Source organism: Vigna unguiculata, chromosome 10 (genome assembly GCF_004118075.2).
Source record: "Vigna unguiculata cultivar IT97K-499-35 chromosome 10, ASM411807v1, whole genome shotgun sequence".
NCBI lineage: Eukaryota > Viridiplantae > Streptophyta > Magnoliopsida > Fabales > Fabaceae > Vigna > Vigna unguiculata.
Window position 1 is genome coordinate 38836587 of NC_040288.1, and position 21588 is coordinate 38858174.

Here is a 21588-nt window from a genome sequence, read left to right on the forward strand (position 1 = left end):
AAAGTTTTGACCAAGTTTAATGTTGACATCGTGCTGTTATTAGTGAGACATGCAACTACATATATAAGGAGAATTGATTTCAGATATATTAAGTACATTTTAAAACTGATTCTTCCTTATTTCTAATTAACAAGAGAATTTAAATTGTGAATATTAGTTTTTTACAATTTGAATTTGTTTAATTTTTTGCATGTTGTGAAAATAATAATTTTAAAAAAGGTTCAAATCATGTTTATGGATTATTTTTTTGTAGTTTTTTTATGAATATGTTTCTACTCAGAAATTTGAATTTAATTTTTTTTTAAATTAAATTTGGTTTATTGTTATAAGAATGTCACTGTTATAAAATTATTTAACAATTATAATATTCATAGTAAAAAAAAAAGTCACGTTGTTTCTTAGTGGAAGTATAATGTAATGCTAGTTGTGAAAAGCTGACATTAATGTCATGTTGGAGGGAGCATTGGTTTGATTATGTTAATCAAAATCTTATCTATAAATACCTGTTATCACCTTGAGTCTTCTCACAAACCAAGCAAGACACAAGAAATTAAACATCGTGTGTTGGTGTAGCTGAGAGAACTAAGCAAAATGTATTCGGGGGTGAAGGCGATGTTCAACAGAAACAAGAAGCTGAAGGGTAAGGTGGTGTTGATGCGCAAGAATGTGTTGGACACAAAAGCCATGACCAGTGTGAGAGGAGCTGTTGACACTACCAGATGCGTAGTTAGCTCAACTTTCATCGATAGTTTCAGTTCCTTCTCCGGTCGATGTGTGTCTCTTTGCTTGATCAGTGCTACCAAACTTGCTGGTATTACTTCTCTCTCTCTTCTTTTTCACCGCTCATAAAGCCGTTGAACCAACCGAAATTAATATATTCTAAAATGTTTGCAGAAAATGGAAGTGGGAAAGTAGGAAAGAAGGCTTATTTGGAAGGTGCAATTTCCACGATACCACCTTTGAAAGCGGAGGAATGTCCATTTTATGTTCATTTTGATTGGGACATTGAGGACATGGGAATTCCTGGAGCATTTACGATAAAAAATCATCTGCTGGTTGAGTTCTTTCTCGTCAGTTTCACTCTTGAAGATGTTCCTAATTGTTGGTATTTTAAGGTTGTGAAGGGGATAGTTGAAGGGATAGAGAAAATGTGTAGATAGTAGAGTGTGAAAGTAGTAGTTGGAGAAGTGTATTTGTAGTTGAGAGTAGTTGTATTGGATGTTGTGTTAGTTGTTCTTCATGTTACAAAATGGTAAGATACATGGGTATTTATAGACCCATAGATTATTCTAGAAACTCCTAGCTAGAACTAATGCAAATACTTCTAGATTTTTTTACATAGTTGAATGTTCTTGATTTTTCTTTCTATCCTAGGCTTTTCTCCAATACTCTAGAAGTTTCTTTACATTTCAATAACTCTATCTTATATTTTTTTAGATTCTTCTAGAATTTGCATTATACTTTAATACTCCTCCTTGATGCAAATTCGGTAACTCCAAGCATAGCGCGTAGTAGTTCAAATCTTGGTCTTGGTAAGGCCTTTGTGAAGATATCTGCAATTTGATCTTCTGTCGGGCAGTACTCAAGTCGTATCTTCATATTTGTTTCCGCTTCTCTGATGAAGTGGTATTTAATTGCTATATGTTTTGTTCTGCTGTGATGCACATGATTCTTTGTCATTGCAATGGTTGATTTATTGTCACAATTAATTGTAGTAGGGCCACTTTGTTTTTCTCCCATATCTTTGAGTATTCTTCGAAGCCATATAGCCTGACTTATTGCTTCAACGGCTGCCACATATTCTGCTTCAGCGGTTGATTGTGCAACTGTGGCTTGCTTCTTTGACGCCCAAGAGAATATCCTCGATCCAAGTGAGAAAGCATAACCTGAGGTGCTCTTCATGTCGTCCACTGACCCTGCCCAATCACTATCAGTATAACCAAGCAATGTTGGATTGCCTGTGGATTTGTACCATATACCGTACTCTTTGGTTCCTTGTAGATATCTTAAAATTCTTTTGCCTACGCCAAGATGTATTTGGCTTGGGTTTTGCATGAATCTTGATAAGAGACTTGTAGCGAACATGATATCTGGTCGTGTAGCCGTCAGATAAAGTAGACTTCCAACTAGACTCCTGTATCGAGATGCATCGGTTTCTGGTGCTCCATCCACCTTTTGTAGTTTCTCATTCGTCACTAGTGGTGTGCTTACAGGTTTGCACCCGTACATCTTAAATTTCTTCAGCAAATCTTCTGTATATTTCTTTTGTGAGATGAATATTCCATTATCTCTTTGACTTACCTCTATGCCGAGGAAATAACTCATCAAGCCAAGATCAGTCATCTCAAAGGTCTTCATCATATCTTCTTTAAACTCCATCAACATCTTTGTGTTGGTTCCAGTATAAATAAGATCATCTACATATAGAGAGAGTAAAAGAGTATCCTGACCTTGTATCTTGATGTATAGTGTAGGCTCACTCTTGCTCCTCCTGAATCCTTGATTGGTGAAATATTGATCGATTCTGATGTACCATGCACGAGGAGCTTGTTTCAGGCCATATAAAGCTTTCTTCAATCTCAACACTTTGGCTTCTTGGCCTTTAACCACAAATCCTGGTGGTTGCTCTATATAGATCTCTTCTTCAAGAACACCATTGAGGAATGCAGACTTGACGTCTAATTGGTAGATGTTCCATCCTTTTTGTGCTGCAAGGGCTATTAGAGTTCTTATTGTGTCTAGTCGAGCAACTGGAGCAAATGTCTCATTGTAGTCTACTCCAAGTTGTTGTGAATAACCCTTAGCTACCAACCTTGCCTTGTGTTTGCGTATGGTACCATCGGGGTTTAACTTTGTCTTGAAGACCCACTTAACTCCGATGATATCTTTATCTTTTGGACAATCTGCTAGCTCCCAAGTGTTGTTTTTCTCTATTGTCTTTATCTCTTCTTTCATTGCCTTGACCCATTCTTCTTGTTTTGCGGCCTCTTCAAAGGTTCTAGGCTCTATTATGGCCAAGTTGCAAGATTCATAGATGTCTGTTAGAGATCTGATTCGTCTCGGAGTGGATTCAGGCGATGTTTCTTCTTGATCTTGAATTGATGTTGGAGTTGCAGGAGATTCTAGAGTTATAATGGCATCTTGATCGTTATCTTCTTGGCTTGTAGTTGGTTGATTGCTGGGCATGTATATTGTCTTCCTTTCAATTTGTTCCTCTTCCCAGTTCCAAGTAGCGCTTTCATCTACTTCAATGTCTCTACTGATAGTTAGCTTCTTTGTTTGAAGATTATAGACTCTATAGCCTTTGGATTGTGTACTATATCCCAAGAAGATGCCTCGTACGGTCTTGTCTTCTAGTTTGTGTCTCTTTTGGTCTGGAACATGAATATAGCAAACAGATCCAAATACTTTTAGATGTTTAGCTGATGGTTTCTTACCGCTCCAGGCTTCGATTGGAGTTTTATCTTGAACTGCTTTAGTAGGACATCTATTGAGTAGGTAGACCGCAGTGTAGACTGCTTCTGCCCAGAATGTATTTGACAGTCCTTTCTCCTTCAACATTGATCTCGCCATCTCCATGACTATGCGATTCTTTCTCTCTGAAACACCATTTTGTTGTGGAGTATATGCGACTGTAAGTTGTCGTTCTATGCCTTCATCTTCGCAGAATTTGTCAAACTCACGAGATGTGTACTCTTTTCCACGATCACTTCTAAGTACTTTTATCTGTTTTCCACTTTGTTTCTCGACAAGAGCCTTGAATTTCTTGAATATTCTGAAGACTTCTGACTTTGCCTTTAAGAAATAGACCCATGTCATTCTAGAGAAGTCATCAATGAAGAGGATGAAGTACCTGTTGTTGTGATGTGAAGGCGTCCTCATTGGTCCACAAACATCGGTGTGAATTAATTCTAGTAAGTCTTTTGCTCTCCATGCTTTGTCTGTTGAGAATGGTAATCGGTGTTGCTTGCCGAGAAGACATCCTTCGCATGATTCATTATTCTCCTTCAAGTAAGGAAGATCTCTCATCATGTTTTTCTGATGTAGAAGCTTTAAGGCATATGTGTTGAAGTGGCTAAATCTCCTATGCCAAAGCCATGAGTCATCAACTTCCGCCTTCATGGCAATATTAGTTCCAGGTTTGAAGCTTATGGGAAAGCTTCTATTTCTCTTCTCCATTTTTACTTCACCAATTTCTAACCTTCTATTGTCATAAATTTTGCATGTATCTTTCTCAAAGTGAAGAGAATACCCATTCTCCATCATTTGGCCAATACTTAAAAGATTTTCTTTAAGATTGGGAACTAGTAAAACATCCTTGATGAATTTCGTACCTTTCTTTGTCTCCACCATGACAGTTCCTTTGCCTTGAGACTCCACTGTGGCGCCATTTCCAAGTCGAACTTTGACATTGACAGATTTATCAATGTCTTTGAAGATGCTTTGATCTTTGGCCATGTGATTGCTGCATCCACTGTCCAAGTACCAATTTCCTTCTCCACTATGAGATTCTTGATTAGCATAGAATAAACGTTGCTCCTGATTATGTTCTTCAGCAAAGTTTGCTTGGTGCTTATTTTTATTACGACAATACTTCTCCACGTGACCAGGCTTCTTGCAATAATGACATATTGGCTTCCCACGATGCCAACAGTCTTTTTCTGCATGACTTGACTTATTGCAAATGCCACACGGAGGATATTTATCTTTCTTGCTTCCAGAGAAATTTCTAGAATCTTTGCTTCTAGAGTATTCTTCAATATTTTTCTTTTCTCCTTCTTCTCTCCTTTTGGGTTGTAATTTGAGCTTTGATTGGAAGGCATTTTTGACTGAATTTGTATCAGCACGATTATTTAATCTTGCTTCGTGCGCTCCAAGGAGACCAACTAATTTACTTATCGATAGAGAAGATGGATCCGAGGAAGTTTCTATGGAAGCTACTATGGAATCATATTTTTCTGTGAGAGTGATAAGAATTTTTTCTACCACTCTTTTTTCCTTAATTTCTTTTTCATATAACTTCATTTTATTCACTATTTCTTTTATTCTTCCATAGTATTTTTCAATGGTCTCAGATTCCTTCATTCTGATGGTCTCAAATTCTCTTCTTAGATAGTGCAGTTTAACGGAGCGTACCTGTTCATTGCCTTCAAATTCTTCTTCTAAAATATCCCATGCCCTTTTTGCAGTTTCTGCATCCATGATCCTCCTGGCAATAGTTTCTCCAACAGCTTGTTGAAGAACAAACAATGCTTGGGCATCCTTTTGTTTAGAATCTTCTAGCTTTTTTCGTTCCTCCTCAGATAGAGTCTCAATATTATATGGTTTTGTATAACCAGATTGAACAATATCCCACAATTTTTGTGAGATAAAATATGTCTTTAGTTTGAGTTTCCAGAGGTCAAAATTTTCACCGGTAAAAACTGGTAGGGGGACTGAAGAAAAGTGAACAATGTTAGAAGTCATAGGTTAAGAGAAAAAACTCTCTTCTTTTGGAAGTATAGAAGGAAGGTTTTGAAAGTAATAGAGTAATTTTTCTACGCCCAATAAATGATCGAACGTAGCTCTGGTACCACTGTTGGTATTTTAAGGTTGTGAAGGGGATAGTTGAAGGGATAGAGAAAATGTGTAGATAGTAGAGTGTGAAAGTAGTAGTTGGAGAAGTGTATTTGTAGTTGAGAGTAGTTGTATTGGATGTTGTGTTAGTTGTTCTTCATGTTACAAAATGGTAAGATACATGGGTATTTATAGACCCATAGATTATTCTAGAAACTCCTAGCTAGAACTAATGCAAATACTTCTAGATTTTTCTACATAGTTGAATGTTCTTGATTTTTCTTTCTATCCTAGGCTTTTCTCCAATACTCTAGAAGTTTCTTTACATTTCAATAACTCTATCTTTTATTTTTTTAGATTCTTCTAGAATTTGCATTATACTTTAATACTAATCATCAAGGACCATAGAACTTCGTTTGCAACTCATGGGTTTACAATCATCATTTTTACGAAAAGGATCGAATCTTCTTTGCCAATGAGGTAAAATACGAAAAGTACCATTTTTCAAATGTTACCGAAACTATTCAAGGTTTTTAATCCCCTTCAACACAACACATTAAAGTTATTTGAATAATTAATGAGCATTAAATAAACATATATATTGCAGACATATGTTCCAAGTGAAACACCAGTTGCACTAGTGAGCTACAGAGAAGCAGAATTGCAGAGTCTGAGAGGAAATGGAAAAGGGAAACTGAGACAATGGCATAGAGTTTACGATTACGATGTTTACAATGATTTGGGCAATCCTGACAGCAATGAAGACTTAGGTCGCCCAGTTCTTGGAGGGTCTGTCACTTATCCCTACCCTAGAAGAGGAAGAACCGGAAGAAAGCCCACCAAAAAAGGTTACACTTTTACTTCTTAAACATAATTTTGTTTATGTAAGACAAAGGTTAAGAAAATATTGGCTTCTTGTTGATGTAATTTATGGTGTTATTCGATTGGTGGCAGATTGTAAGAGTGAGAAACGAAGCAGTAAAATATATGTTCCAAGAGATGAACATTTTGGTCACTTGAAATCATCTGATTTCCTTTCCTTTGGGATAAAATCTATATCAAGAAACGTGTGGCCTCACCTCAAACCTCGACTTGATTCAAATATCTCAAAGGATGAGTTTGAGAGCTTTGATGAAGTGCATGACCTCTCTGAAGGTGGAATTAAGCTGCCTCTTGATACCATTAGCAAAATTAGCTCTTTACCTCTGCTACAGGAGATCTTCCGCACTGACGGTGAAAATGTTCTCAAGTTTTCTGTACCTCATGTAATTAGAGGTATATCATATTATATTAACGGGAAGCTTAATAAATTTGACAGCATAACTGGATTATGTGATATAATCTGACAACTATTTTTGTTTACTATTTGGAACAGTTGATAAATCTGCATGGATGAGTGATGAAGAATTTGCGAGAGAGATGCTTGCTGGTGTAAATCCTTGCTCGATTCGGCGTCTACAAGTGAGTTGAAGTTGAAGCTGTATACCTAAACTATTGTCTTTCATGGTTCCTGATAAATAATCTTTGATGAAATGACAGGAATTCCCACCACAAAGCAAGTTGGATCGCTCGGTCTATGGTGATCAAACAAGTAAAATCACTGAACAACACTTGAACATCAACCTCCAAGGGCTCACAGTAGATAAGGCAACGATAAACGTTAACATTACATCTTTGACTTTATCTATCATTGGCATCATGAAACTAGGGTTGTTAACATGTTATATTTGTGGAACAGGCAATTAAGTGTGATAGATTATTCATACTAGATCACCATGACGTATTCATGCCGTTCTTGAGAAGGATAAATGAATATACATCATCAAAGGCTTATGCGACGAGGACAATCCTTTTCTTGAAGGACGATGGTACCTTAAAGCCATTGGCCATTGAGTAAAGTCTGCCACATCCAAGTCAACAACTGGGTGCCTATAGTAAAGTGGTCTTGCCTGCAAAAGATGGAGTTCAAAGTGCAATTTGGCTATTAGCCAAGGCTCACGTTATTGTCAATGATTCCTGTTATCATCAACTCATAAGCCACTGGTCTGAACTCTGTCACTGAAATCATTTATACAATTATATACAAAATTATTTCTAACCCTATATGGGGTCACAGGTTGAATACTCATGCCGTGATTGAGCCCTTTGTCATAGCAACAAACAGGAATCTGAGTGTTCTTCACCCTGTTCATAAACTTCTACTTCCTCACTATCGTGACACAATGAATATCAATGCATTTGCTCGAGAATCACTAATTCATGCCGATGGCATCATAGAGAAGTGCTTTCTGGGTGGAAAGTATGCTATGGAAATGTCTTCGGCAGTTTACAAACATTGGGTATTCCCTGAACAAGCACTGCCAGCTGATCTTATCAAGAGGTAATCCATATGATCATGGGAGAAATTTTACATAAAGAGAGAAATATGTAATGAGATTAAATCGTTTTCTTTTTTTTAATAAGGGGAATGGCTATAAAGGATTCATCTTCTCCCAATGGTCTCCGTCTTGTGATAAAGGACTACCCGTATGCTGTTGATGGATTAGAGATATGGAATGCTATCAAGACATGGGTTCATGATTATGTCTCCTTGTACTATGTCACAGATGATATGGTTAAAAAAGACCGCGAACTCCAAACTTGGTGGAGAGAAGTTGTTGAGAAGGGTCATGGTGATTTAAAAGAACACTCATGGTGGCCTAAAGTACACACTCGTGAAGAGCTTATTCAATCTTGTAGTACCATAATATGGATTGCTTCTGCTCTTCATGCAGCGGTTAATTTCGGACAATATCCTTATGGTGGATTCATCCTGAATCGTCCAACTCTTAGCAGAAGATTGATCCCGGAAAAAGGAACAGCAGAATACGATGAGATGGAGAAGAATCCTGAAAAGGCTTATTTGAGAACGATCACGCCGAAGTATCAAACCCTAGTTGATCTTTCGGTGATAGAGATACTGTCAAGACATGCTTCTGATGAGGTCTACCTTGGACACAGGGACAAAGATTGGACCTCTAATCCAAAGGCCATAGAAGCCTTTAAAAGGTTCGGAGAAAAGCTAGCAGAGATTGAGAAAAGAATTTCAGAAAGAAACCGTGATCCAAATCTTAAAAATCGAACTGGGCCAGTTCAATTGCCTTATACCGTGCTTCTTCCCAACAGTGAAACGGGGTTAACTTTTAGAGGAATTCCAAACAGTATCTCTATCTAAACTTGTGCATGGTGGTTCCTTCTACGTGCATAGTTGTATCTTTTAATACCAGACTCAAGCTCATGTTATTTAAGGGTGACTTTAACGTTATGTGTATGTGTGATTAATGTTGCATTTCGGTATCATTTGTTTAGGGTTTTAAGAAATAAGGTCATTCATATCTAAGGTTGTTGGTCTCAGTTCAAACTGTTTTTAGCATTCTTTGATGTGATATATGTATCAGACCTTGTGCTAATCTTTTGAAATGTCTTACGCTGGAGTTATAATCTCTTCTGTTAGTAATAAAATCATTTCCTTATAAAGAAAACTTGCTAGCGAATTATATATGTTACGATATTTGACTGGGGATTGTTTCTTTCATATTTTTTAGCAGAGTCCTATTCTTCTATATTGTTCATTGTAATCATTTGCTTTTTAGTTTTATACTCTGAACATTTATTTTTTAAATTTTCTAAATTTTTTTGTGCGTCTTTCACAAAACTAGGGTATCATGGTTTCTAACCGATTCTATGTTATCTTTTTATCTCTTCACGTTTTCATTTCAAATGATTTTGTTGTCCGCTACTAATAATAAATTTTGTTGAAAAAGAAGAAGAACAAACTATATATTAATATAATATCATATATAAAAATAATTACTGAAATAATAGAAATAAAAATTTATATAAATCTTATGAAATAAAATTTAAATTTAACTCAAATTTGTATCAACTTATCTGTAATTAATTAAATTTTCAACACACTTTCTTATATTGAAATATTGAAATATAAAAATATTAAACATAGGACAACATTAATGATAACATGATATTAGTATGACAACAATAATAGGATAAAGCACAATAAAAATCAAAAGAATATCACTAAAATTAATTTTTGATAATTTTCATACTATATTAAGAAATAGACTTTAAATTTAATAAAAAATTATAAAATTTATTTTGCATATTAATTTATCTTTAATTAATGTGAGATTTTAACATTAAAATATCTACTAAAATGTAATATTTTATATATAAGAATGGTTAATTATGATTTTAATATTTAAATTATTAAGTGATTTCTCTTCTTTTGATGAATAAGAAACTTGAAGAAGGATAAACAGCAAAGAAGAACCTTAGATATATTGCAACCAGTAAACCAAAGCATTATTATTTTACGAAAGAATCAAGTATTTCAATACAATAATGTGAGATGTGAGATGTGCAACGTGGGACGTGGGACGTGAGATGTGCAACGTGGGACGTGGGAAGTGAGACGTGGACATGATACGTGGGACGTGGGACATGCGACATGAAACATGAGACGTGAGACGTGAGACGTGACACGTAGAATGTGGGACGTGAGACCTGAGACCTGGGACGTGGGACATAAAACGTGAGACGTAGGACGTGAGACAAAGACGTTGGACGTAAGACGTGGAATGTGAGACATGAGACATGAAACGTGAGACGTAAGATGTGGGACGTGCGACGTGAGATGTGGGACGTGAGACGTGAGACGTGAAACGTGAGACGTGAAACGTGGGACGTCAGACATGGGACGTGGTAAGTAAAATGTGAAATGTGAGACGTGAGACGTGGGATGTGAAACGTGGGATGTGAGACGTGGGACGTGAGACGTGAGACATGAGACGTGAGACGTGAGACGTGAGACGTGAGACGTGAGACGTGAGACGTGAGACGTGAGACGTGAGACGTGAGACGTGAGACGTGAGACATGGGACGTGGGACGTGGGACGTGGGACGTGGGACGTTCGACGTGTGACGTGGGACATGGGACGTTCGCCATGAGACGTGAAACGAGAGACGTGAGGCGTGAAATGAGAGACGTGAGACGAGAGATGTGAGACGTAAGACGTGGGATATGGGACGTGAGTAGGGATATCAAAAAAATCCGTATCCGCGGATAAAACCCGTAACGAATAGGAAAAACGGATATTAAAAATGGATACTCGCTATCCGCGAGTACGGATATTTTTTATATCTGCATGTTAACGGGACAGGTACGGGTATCATAGTATTCGTATCCGTGGAATCTTGTACCCGCTAAACTTTAATTAACAAAAGTACCCTCAAACACACACACACACACATACACACACACACACACACATATATATATATATATATATATATATATATATATATGTATTAGTTGGCTTAATTTTTTTTAAGTTGCACATATTGTCTTGTGTCTTCATTCTTCAAACTTTAAGTATTGGTATATTGTCTTCTTTTAAGTACATCCCCTATACATTTTTCTCTTTCCTTTATTTGAAATTGGGCATATACATCAAATCCTATATAGACAATGACGTTTATGGTATGCTTGTTGTCAAATGATGGAATCAAGATAAGAATGTTTGACACGTGACAATTGAGGTTTATTATTTGTTTATTTTGTTTATTTTTTAGGAATCAATTGGAGAAAATGGACTTTTTGATAAAAACACTAATTAAAAAAAATTATTGTGTTGAACGTCATTTTATAATTATTTGGACTTCTATGAACTTTAGTTTATTTGAACTTTATTTAAAACTCATGTCACTGATGTATTTTATTTGAATTTATGATTAAATATTTTTTTTTCAATAATTTCGTAAATACCCGTGGATACTCGCAGATATGAAAAAAATAGGCGGGTACTCGCATAACGGATACCCGAGGGATATGGGTACGGGTACAGGACGAATATTTATCCAGCGGATAGAGTACGTGGGAGGTACTACCCGTACCCTACCCGTCTCGTTGACATTCCTAGACGTGAGACTACGTGGGACATGAGACGTGGGACATGGGACATGAGACGTGAGACGAGAGACGTGACAAGTGGGACGTGGGACGTGGGACGTAAGACATGGAACGCGGAACGTGAGACATGAGATGTGGGACGTGAGACGTGAGACGTGAGATGTGGGACGTGAGACGTGAGACGTGAGATGTGGGACGTGAGACGTGAGACGTGAGATGTGGGACGTGAGAGACATGAGACGTGAGTGACATAAGACGTAAGAGACATGCAACGTGCGATGTGCGACGTAAGACGTGAGACGTGAGACGTGAGACGTGAGACGTGAAACATGAGACGTGGAACGTGAGACGTGAGACGACGTGGGATGTGAGACGTGAGAGACGTGAAATGTAAGACGTAAGATGTAGGACATGGAACGTGAGACGTGGGATGAATGACATGGAACGTGGGACGTGAGACGTGAAATAAGAGATGTAGGACGTGAGACATGAGACGCGAGAGACGTGAGACTTGAGACTTGAGACGTGAGATGTGGGATGTGGGATGTGGGATGTGGGACGCGGAACGTGGAACGTGAGACGTGAGACGTGGGATGTGAGACGTGGAACTTGGGATGTGAGACGTGGAACGTGAGAAGTGACACGTGGGACATGGGACATGAGATGTGAGAGACATTAAAGACGTAAGAGATGTGGGACGTGGGACGCGAGAGACGTAAGAGACGTGAGACGTGAGACGTGCGACATGCGATGTGAGACGTGAAACGTGAGACAAGCGACGTGCGACGTACGACATGAGACGTGCGATATGAGACTTGGGACGTCCGTAAACACTAAACCTTGACATTTATATTCATAAACTTTAAAGCTTACAATTTAATTGAAAATTTTAGAAGTTTAATAAAAGAATTGTTAATGTATCCATAAATTTGTACTAACAAATTTAAATTATACTCTTGTAAAAAAATGTATTAATAAAAAGAGATTAAATACATATAAAATTGAAAGAATAAAATTATGAGGATAAAAGTAATAATTAATGTTTATTTAACACACAAAAATAAAAATTATGAGGATAACAACAATAATTTATATTTATTGAACTCTTAAATGAACAGAAGGAAACAAAGGATGATCTGAAAAGTTAAACTAAGGATGAGCAAAAAATCTAATTTTCATGATTCAATCCATTTTTGCTATGATCCAAACCATTTAATATTCTTTTTATTAAAAATCCAATCCATTTTATTGGATTTGGATATCAATCTGATCTACATTTTATATATTTTATGGATTGTATATTCATACTCTAAATCTAGATTTTCAAAATGGATAATCCAAAATATCAAATCCAAATTTTCAGTTTATATTTTTGGTTAGGTTAGGCTAAAGGTTGAGACGGACTAGCCCAAATTTAGTCGTATTTGATTGAGTTGGCATGATTCTATACAAAATTTGGCTGAATTAGACCAAATTCTGTCAAGTCGGTCCCGATCAAAATTTGGCCCAGTTGGTCCTGGACAAAATTTGGAAGTATTCGGTTGAGTTCACCCCGACCCAAATTTGACTGCACTGGGCCGAGACAACCTAGAAAAAAATTGATCGTATTTGGCTGTATTTGGCCTAGTTGGCTCCAATCAAAATTCGGTCGAATTCAAACGAGTTGACCCTGATTGAGATTTTTCTGAGTCGACCCTAACCCAAATCTGGTCGTATTCGACTGAAATTCGTTCGAAAGTCATTCAAGTTCATCCCATGCTGAAATTTGGCCTCGTTGGCCCCGGCAAAAAATCTGTCAAATTCTATGGTGTCAGACCTATAGACACAAGTTTTAAAAAATTTAATTTGAATTTATTTTATGAAAAATAGATTTTGGATTTTGAACTAAATATTTGGATCTGGATTTTTAAAAAATGCATTCTACTTTTTTGAAAAAATAATTCTTTGAATCTAAAATGAATGTAGATTAGATCATTAAAAATTCAATCCATGATCATCCCTCAGCAATCCATAGTTTTTCATCGGTTTCGTTGATATTTTATTTGGGCACGTACCTAGTAGAAACATAAATATATTTATTATTACCAGTTGGCATAGTATAGTAGCTTCATCACGGATTCCTTTAGATATGTTTATTAGGGTGAGAAAACATTAAGTGGTTTTTAAATTAATAAATTCTAGGTACTTTTTGATATTTTTTTTTTAAATTGGATCAGTTGAAAATTTATTTACAAAATAGAATTAAGTCGTTATGACGGAGGACGACGTTAAAGATGAAGTCATCCTCCCAAGTCAGTTTTAATTTTTTTTAAAAAAAAACAATGTCATCTTTATGCAAATCTGAATTTGAAGTTGTCGTGAGAGAGACCGTTTTCACTTTTAATTTTTTTAACGTACCAGTTTTATTTTATTTTTTCAGGTGAGAGAACCCTTAGAAAAACTTTGGTTGCCCCTGTTTTCCTTTTCCTCAGGGATAAACTCCACAGAGAATGTAACCTTCTGGTTCACCTCCGTGAATGTTATCTGACTAGGGTTCACGCTCATCCCAGTTGCTAGAGGCACTTCAAGATCCACGATGTAAGTTGCCTCTGCAGGTCCAACGTTGGTCAATGTTCTGGTGTAGTCCTCTATCGTAGAACCCAACACAATAGAAAATTAAAACAAAAACTAAAAGTAAAAACGCTCTCTCCCATAATGACTTCAACCTCAGATTTGCAGAAACCGCACCTGACGACATCATTTCTTAAAAAAAAAAATCAAACTGGTTTGGTCGAGAACGATTTTACCTTTAATACTGTCTTCTCCTACGACAACATAACTCTGTTTCGCAAAAAAAAAATTCAAACAATTCAATTTTACAAAAAAGTGGTCACAAGCATCCAAAAATACAAAAAAGCCTCAAAAATACAAAAAAACCTGAAAATGCGATTTTTTTTATAGTTTTCACTTTTTTCTCTTCATATTTCATTGGAAAGTAAAATGAGGAAACAAATAATATGCTTCTTTTTACTTTCCTTGCTACCAACGGAGGGATGCACTTTCTTTTTAGCTATTTTTCTACACTAATAATTTTTCATTTTACATTTTTTTACAAATAATATGTCTTTTTTACTCTATATATATTGTGAACGTATATGACTGGTAATGATTCCAAACAAATCATGTTCCGTTCTTCGGATTTCAAAATGAAACTTAACTTTGTATTGGGAAAGTATATAAGCAATATTCTATTGATGTTGAAACAAATCTTTGAAATTAAAGAAGAAGCTCGTATGTGTATATATTTTGTCTTTAGTGAAATATTAGGCAAAAGAACTAAGGCGGTGCAGAGGAGGTGGTGGCTGTTAATCTCAAAATCGTATAAAAAGTAATATATTGTCTCATCTTCTTGCTTTACTACAAAGAGTTAGAGATGTACAAAAAAAAGAGAGAACCAATGCAAAACTAGAGCGACAAAACCGGTACTTGTCGATAAAAAGTTGGGTTGGACCGGTCTTTCGATGTAAAATAAGACAGAAATTGCAACCATTTTGTAATATATCAAAAAAGTTTTTTTCCAACAATTTTTTGTAAATAGAATTATTACATGATAGTTTTTTTTTATACGGTATATTAACAAGTATATATTATTTTTTAAATAATATTATTTTAAGAAATAAACATAAAATGATAAAGATGACAATGGTATGTATGAGTGACGTACGTGAGAAGAATGTGAGGATTCCTACTACGTTTAAAGCATGCAAAGGAAGACGAAAATGGGGTTTGAGCATGAACCACCTTCCCTCTTAAAAACTTCGTGGTAATAGAGATTAAGAACAATCTTGAAACAGTTAAAAGAGAAAGAAGAAAGGAAAAAACATAATATTCATTGATGATAATAATTCTTGAATAATAGACTGAAATGACAAATGTTCCCGCCGGGGATAACTTTATTAGGTTACAGAAGCAACATGAAAGAGAATGCGAGTGAGTTCAACAAGAACACACACAGAGAGTGACGAGGCGGCATGCACGTATATAACATGCGGCTTTTATTGAAAGGTGAAATGAGAACAGAAAAGTAAGCGACTTCCTCTGCGAGGGTTTAGATAGAGATACTGTTAGGGATTCCTCTGAAAGTCAGACCCGGTTCACTGGTAGGAAGAAGAACAGTATAGGGCAATTGGACCGGTCCAGTACGATTTTTAAGTTCTTTGTTGTTGTTCCTATCAGAGATGTCTTTCTCAATTCTTGCCAAGTCATCTGTAAATCTTTTGAACAAAGCGTTTGCTTCTTTATCAGCAGTCCAAATGAGACTGTCCCTCTGTCCAAGATAAACCTCGTCCGAAGAATGGGTTGATAGTAGCTCCATCACTGAAATATCAATAATGGTTTCGTACTTTGCAGTGATTGTTTTCAGAAAAGCCTCTTGAGGATTGTTCTTCGCCTCTTCATACTCTTCAGTTCCTGCTTTTGGGATCCATCTCCGGCTTTGTGTGGGACGGTTAACGATGTAACCTCCATAAGAATACTGTCCAAAATTAACAGCGGCATGAAGAGCTGAAGCAACCCATATGATGGTAGTGCAAATCTCAACCAGATCTTGAGAACTATGAAGTTGAGGCCATGGTGCTCTTAAGTCACCGTGACCCTTCTCCACAGCTTCCGTCCACCATGTTTGCAATTCCCAATCGTCTTCAACTGCCCCATCGTCTGAATAATACAGATCCACGTAGTCTTGTACCCATAGCTTAATAGCATTCCATATTTCTAGTCCATCAACAGCATAAGGATAGTCCTCTATCGCAAGCCTCAGCCCATGAGCTGCACTCACGTCCTTCACCGCCAATCCTCTGAATCATCAATCAAAACAAATTATTATTTTTTGGACACATTCATTAATTGTTGTTTCTAATTTAATTAAAAAATGTTAATTTACCTTTTGATGAGATCCTTGGGTAATCCTTGGTCAGCGAAAACCCAATTCTTGTATACAGCGGCAGTCATCTCCATAGAATATGGTCCAGGCAAAAATGTTTGTTCTATAATGCCACCTGCACTGATCAGGGACTTCCTGGCAAGTGAGTTTATGTTGAAGGTGTCACGGAAGTGAGGATAAAGGAGTTTGTAAATCGGGTGAAGTACGCTGAGATTCCTGTGTGTTGATATGGCAAATGGCTCGGTCACTGCATGAGTGTGTAACCTGTGACAGACAGACACCAGGAGAGTTACAACGTTAAATCTCGTACAACATAAACAAACATGTTTGCATATGTATGTTTCTAAGTTGTTATATACCAGTGACTTATGAGCTCATGATAGCCTGTGTCATTTACATTAACATGAGCTTTGGCCAATTGCCAAATTGTACTTTCAACACCTTTGTCTGCAGGCAGCACCACTGTGGTCTCGACAAACTGAAGACCACATGGACATATATATGGCTTGCTTAATTCAATAGCAAGTGGTTTCAATGTGCCGTCTTCTTTTAAGATCAAGAATGTCCTGGTGGCGTAAGCTTTTATTGAAGGAAGGTCGTTTATCTTCGCCAGATATGCCATGAATGTTTCGTAGTAATCCAATACGAACAATTTCCTATTCTTGATTGCCTGTTCCACAAATTTAAGGAAGAATTTAAACAAGATATATTGAACTACTCTGTATTTCTATTATATCATATATTGTTTTCTATTTACTTGGCGTATATTATTATCACCTCATCTACTTTGATCCCATCCATGTTAATCTCCAAGTCTTCTTCTGTTACTGTAATGCGTTCACACTTGCAAGTGGATGTCCATGGCAATACAAGCTCTTCCTTATTCTGCCATTAATAAAGATGTCCAGCAATCAGAAAGAAAGGCCATGACAATAGAAGAATTGAACATCAGTAAAATTAATATTTGCACTTACTTTAAGAAGCCGGATTACATTAGGGTTTACACCGGCAATCATCTCTCTTGCAAATTCTTCATCAGTCATCCATGCAAACTTGCTCTCTATACGAAATCATAACAGAGAAAATAAAATTCACAAAGAGTGTAAGGTTTGGAAAGTATAGTTATATATATGCATCGTAGTGAAGAATAGTTACTACCTTTGATTACATCAGGAGTTGGGAAGTTAAGGGCACTTGGAGGAGTGTTTCCAGTGATGGATATAGGCAGATTAACTCCACCTTCATACATTTTCAGCACTTCTTCGATGCCATTAAATTCATTTGATGTTGTATTTAAATACATAGATAGGACCAAAGGTCCCAGACTTCCACCTAAAGCTGTCTTTGATAATTGCGCGAATTCCAGAATCTTCTGATCACTGAAATTTTCATCTCTTGGAACATAATAAGTGTCAGCTGGTACCTCGTAATATTCACCTGTAAGCACATAATTTTATTATAAGCATCATCAAGACAAGAATTCAAACTCTTATTTCTTTAGACCATGTAATTCAAACTCACCATTTTTGTTATTCTGGATGAGTTGTCTCCCAGTCCTAACCCTACGAGGGTAGGGATAATTGAGGCCACCAAGGACTGGGTGATCTGTTGGTGCATCGCTGGCAAGAAAGCCTAGATCATTGTAGACATCATAATCATAAATCCTATCCCATTTCTGACGCAGTCCAGTTCCATCTCCCCTTAAGTTACTCAACTCTGCTTCTCTGTACGTTTGTAATTGCACTGGTGTCGTACCAGGAAGATATGGCTGCAATACGTATTTTTTCCTAAGCATATGTATAAAATTCTCAACTAAAGTAAGAATGGAAACAACAATGATCATGATTTCACTTACAACGTTGGCGAAGAATATGCGATCCGTTTTGTAACAACTACGGTTGTGAACCCAGGAGTTACAGTCAAAGTAAATATTGGTATGGTTGTCGTGTTGACTTGGATATTCAAGAGTCAAACTCACAAGGAAGAACTCCTCATCCATTTGGTTAGTCACATAAAATGCTCCTGGACTTCCCATCTCATTACGATCCCATTCAAAATAAATATCAAATTCCTCTTTGATCTCTTGCACAGTTCGTACCACAGAAACATTATTCTCCAAATAGGTATCCTTTCCAACTTTTCCAGCCAAAGTCGTTGCTGCAAAAATGCAAACAAATCAAAATCAAGAAATAACGACAAAGTATCATTTGATTTCAAGTTATCAAATAAACGTACGTAACTATTTCTGAAAGATTGAACTGAAAAGAAAAAGATGAGAATGAGAAAGAGAGAAGACTAACGATTCTCCGACTCGGTACTACTAATCAACTTGAAAGACACAGACTTAGTGATATCAAGAGTGGGTATGTTGTTAACTATCTTGGCACCAACAGTGAGAAGACCCTGTGGAGTGTTAATGGTTTGAGCCACACTCTTCTGTACCAACACCACCTTCCCCTTAATCAACTTCTTCCTTTCCACTATTGAACTCATTGTTACTGCAAACAATCTCTCACCAATGCTTGATATTTGAGAGTAGTGAGTTAGTTGTGAGGAACCCAAACTCTGATCTCAACTATTTATACACAAAACCATGTGATGCTCCTATTCCTAAATAAAACAAAGATGATAGATCTAATAATAAGATATAATAAATCTCTTTCTATTTATAAATGTAAATGGTGTGAACATCGAGTTTTAGGAAATTGAGCATTATTTTTTATAACAAGTTGCTTCTATCATAATTAAAAATAAAAAATCGTAATTAGTTCATTTTTAGCCAATTAATGCTATGTCTGTATAATAGATATATTTATATAGGATAGCTGCATCTTATTATCATTATTAAGAGTTAGAACCAAAATTATGATCACTAATCTAATGTCAAAATAACACGTGTTCAATACTAACTATAACATTTAAATAACTTATGATAATTTCATAAGTTATGTATGAGGAGAAAGATGATTTGTAGTTTGTTATTTATCTATTTCTGTTTATATGATGTAAAACTCAAATAATAAGGTGCTGTTGGAAGATTTAGTAGGGAAAGTACTTCTCATTAAGGCACGTTTAACCAACCAATTATTTACAATAAACCTGAATGATGAATTGGGTAAGAGTGAGATGTTTTACTATCAAAATATATGACTAAGTTCTATTAGATGAATGTTCTTATTAGCGTAGTTGGTTTTGGCTAGAAAAATTAAAAATGAATGTATTCTTAGAATCTTTCTCTTTTCTCTCTGCGTTTACATATTCTGTAATTTAAAATGAAAAACCCATGATGAGAGTGATAATAGGATTTCAAACAATACTGATAAATTGAATTTTATTTGCCATCTATAGCCAATTGTATGTAATTGCGATAAATTAAATTAATTAGGGCTGTTGTATTAACACATAGACCCTAATTTCAATAAGTATAAAACAAAAAATTAATTTATCTCTTATTTAAAAATATTTAGATGATAAAATCCTTTTTTAATACATAAACCTTGCACGATCTATAATATTTTTTTTCTTTTATTTTGAAGGTGAATTCTTCACATTCTAACAAATATTTTTTCCTTTAACTTACTTTTATAATTTTTGTTCCGTTATTTAATTTTCTACTTTACGTTTTAGACATTAGAACATTTTCAATTTACTTATTTTATGACATGATTCTTAGATTCCCTTCCCCCAAAAAAAAAAACAAAAGAAGTCACTTGTTTGAAATTTGAAAAAACAATTTAAAAAGAAAAATTATCGAAGAGGAATCTCTGGTTGGCAACCGGGATCTAAGGTCCAAACATGTTTTCTTAAACATAAAGTGTATCTACTGGAAACATAAATACTATTTTTTTTTTCAATAGATAACAAAAAATATTATATAACCTAAGACTTTAACTCATGTACAAAAGTCAAGTCATCTTAAAAAACATAACAAACTAAGGTTTTACTATAACAGAATTCCAGATCTTAAAAAACCATCATATTTAGATAGTTTACTCTGTCGTGACAAACACTGTGACTTTATTCTTTTTTCTTTCAATTATAGAAAAAATTATCTCATCACAATAATAAAACTGTTATTATAATATTAATAATAAAATTATAAAAAAAAATATGTAAACTTTATTATTGTTGTATTATTGTGATTTAATATGAATAGAAGTTTCTCTTGCAGCAAATTCATATGAACTATAGTGTTTTTCTTCATTTTCGTTGATATTTTATTTCTCATGCCACGTTCATGTCGGTTTTGAAAACTCTTAAATGTATTCATTTTTGTCATGCATCAAAACAAAATATTTTATTTGGGCACGTAATAGAAAACTCTTAAATATATTTATCGTTACCACTTGGCATAGTAGTTTCATCACGGATTCCTTTAGATATGTATATATAGGATGAGAAGAAATTAAGTCATTTTTAAATTAATAAATCAATTCAAAATTAAGGAATTGTATCAATAAAATGTAACTCGTACATTTATTATTTTGAAAAGAGAAGAGCAAATTTTGAAAAATGAGATTTTTATTTTTTTATGGTTTTCACTTTTTTCTCTTCATTGACACGAGGAACCAAGTGATATATTTCTTTTTACTTTCCTTGCTATTAAAGGAGGGATGTATTTTCTTTTTAGTCGTTTTTCTACACTAATAATATTTCACGTTACATTTTTTTTTTTACAAAGAATACGTCATCTTTTATTCTATATTGAAAACGTATATGACTGATAATGATTCGAAACAAACCATGTTCAGTGCTTCAGATTTCAAAATGAAAATTAACTTGTACTGAGAAAGTATATAGCATATTCTAATCATATATATACAAACTGTGACTTGGTAAATTTATTTTCTTTTAAGTGAAAAGTGGTTCATTCTAAAATAAAATTTTGCCTTTAAAAACCCTAAAACATTATTATTATAAAAATGTCTAGCATATGACTAATATCTCCGTGATTCTTCGGTGCTAAATTCAATATTCAAAGTAGGAAAAATGGGATGTTTTCATTTATGAACATAATTATATGGTCTCCATCTACTAATTGACTTAAGGTGAATACTTATGATGTAATTAGAGGTTGTCTTGATTTAATTATATTGTTAGAGGAAGAGTGAATAATATGTAGGTAGTTTTTGAGTTTTCTTAA

At 35.3% G+C, this 21588-nt stretch overlaps 1 protein-coding gene and 1 pseudogene across 1 annotated transcript; one reads left to right on the top strand and one right to left on the bottom strand.

The window, feature by feature from the left end:
* Nucleotides 1–549: 549 nt before the first annotated feature.
* On the top strand, nt 550–8770 carry LOC114166741 (annotated as a pseudogene).
* Nucleotides 8771–15391: 6621 nt separating this feature from the next.
* Nucleotides 15392–19009, bottom strand: LOC114166740 (seed linoleate 9S-lipoxygenase-like). The gene is made up of 9 exons (XM_028051529.1): nt 18746–19009; nt 18301–18602; nt 17967–18213; nt 17604–17882; nt 17420–17505; nt 17223–17330; nt 16805–17115; nt 16446–16709; nt 15392–16359 (listed from the first exon to the last, which is right to left on the bottom strand). The coding sequence occupies exons 1-9, from the start codon at nt 18936–18938 to the stop codon at nt 15612–15614; spliced, it is 2538 nt and encodes an 845-aa protein (XP_027907330.1). The 5' UTR covers nt 18939–19009; the 3' UTR covers nt 15392–15611.
* Nucleotides 19010–21588: the final 2579 nt, after the last annotated feature.

Bases quoted from the DNA above. Each gene is read 5' to 3' on its own strand.
- LOC114166740 (XM_028051529.1), bottom strand. From the start codon at position 18,938: ATGAGTTCAATAGTGGAAAGGAAGAAGTTGATTAAGGGGAAGGTGGTG. The intron at 18,214-18,300 runs GTAAGTGAAATC...TACGTATTGCAG, and splicing joins GCATATTCTTCGCCAACGTT to CCATATCTTCCTGGTACGAC. The intron at 17,116-17,222 runs GTGATAATAATA...TTTGTGGAACAG, and splicing joins ATGGGATCAAAGTAGATGAG to GCAATCAAGAATAGGAAATT.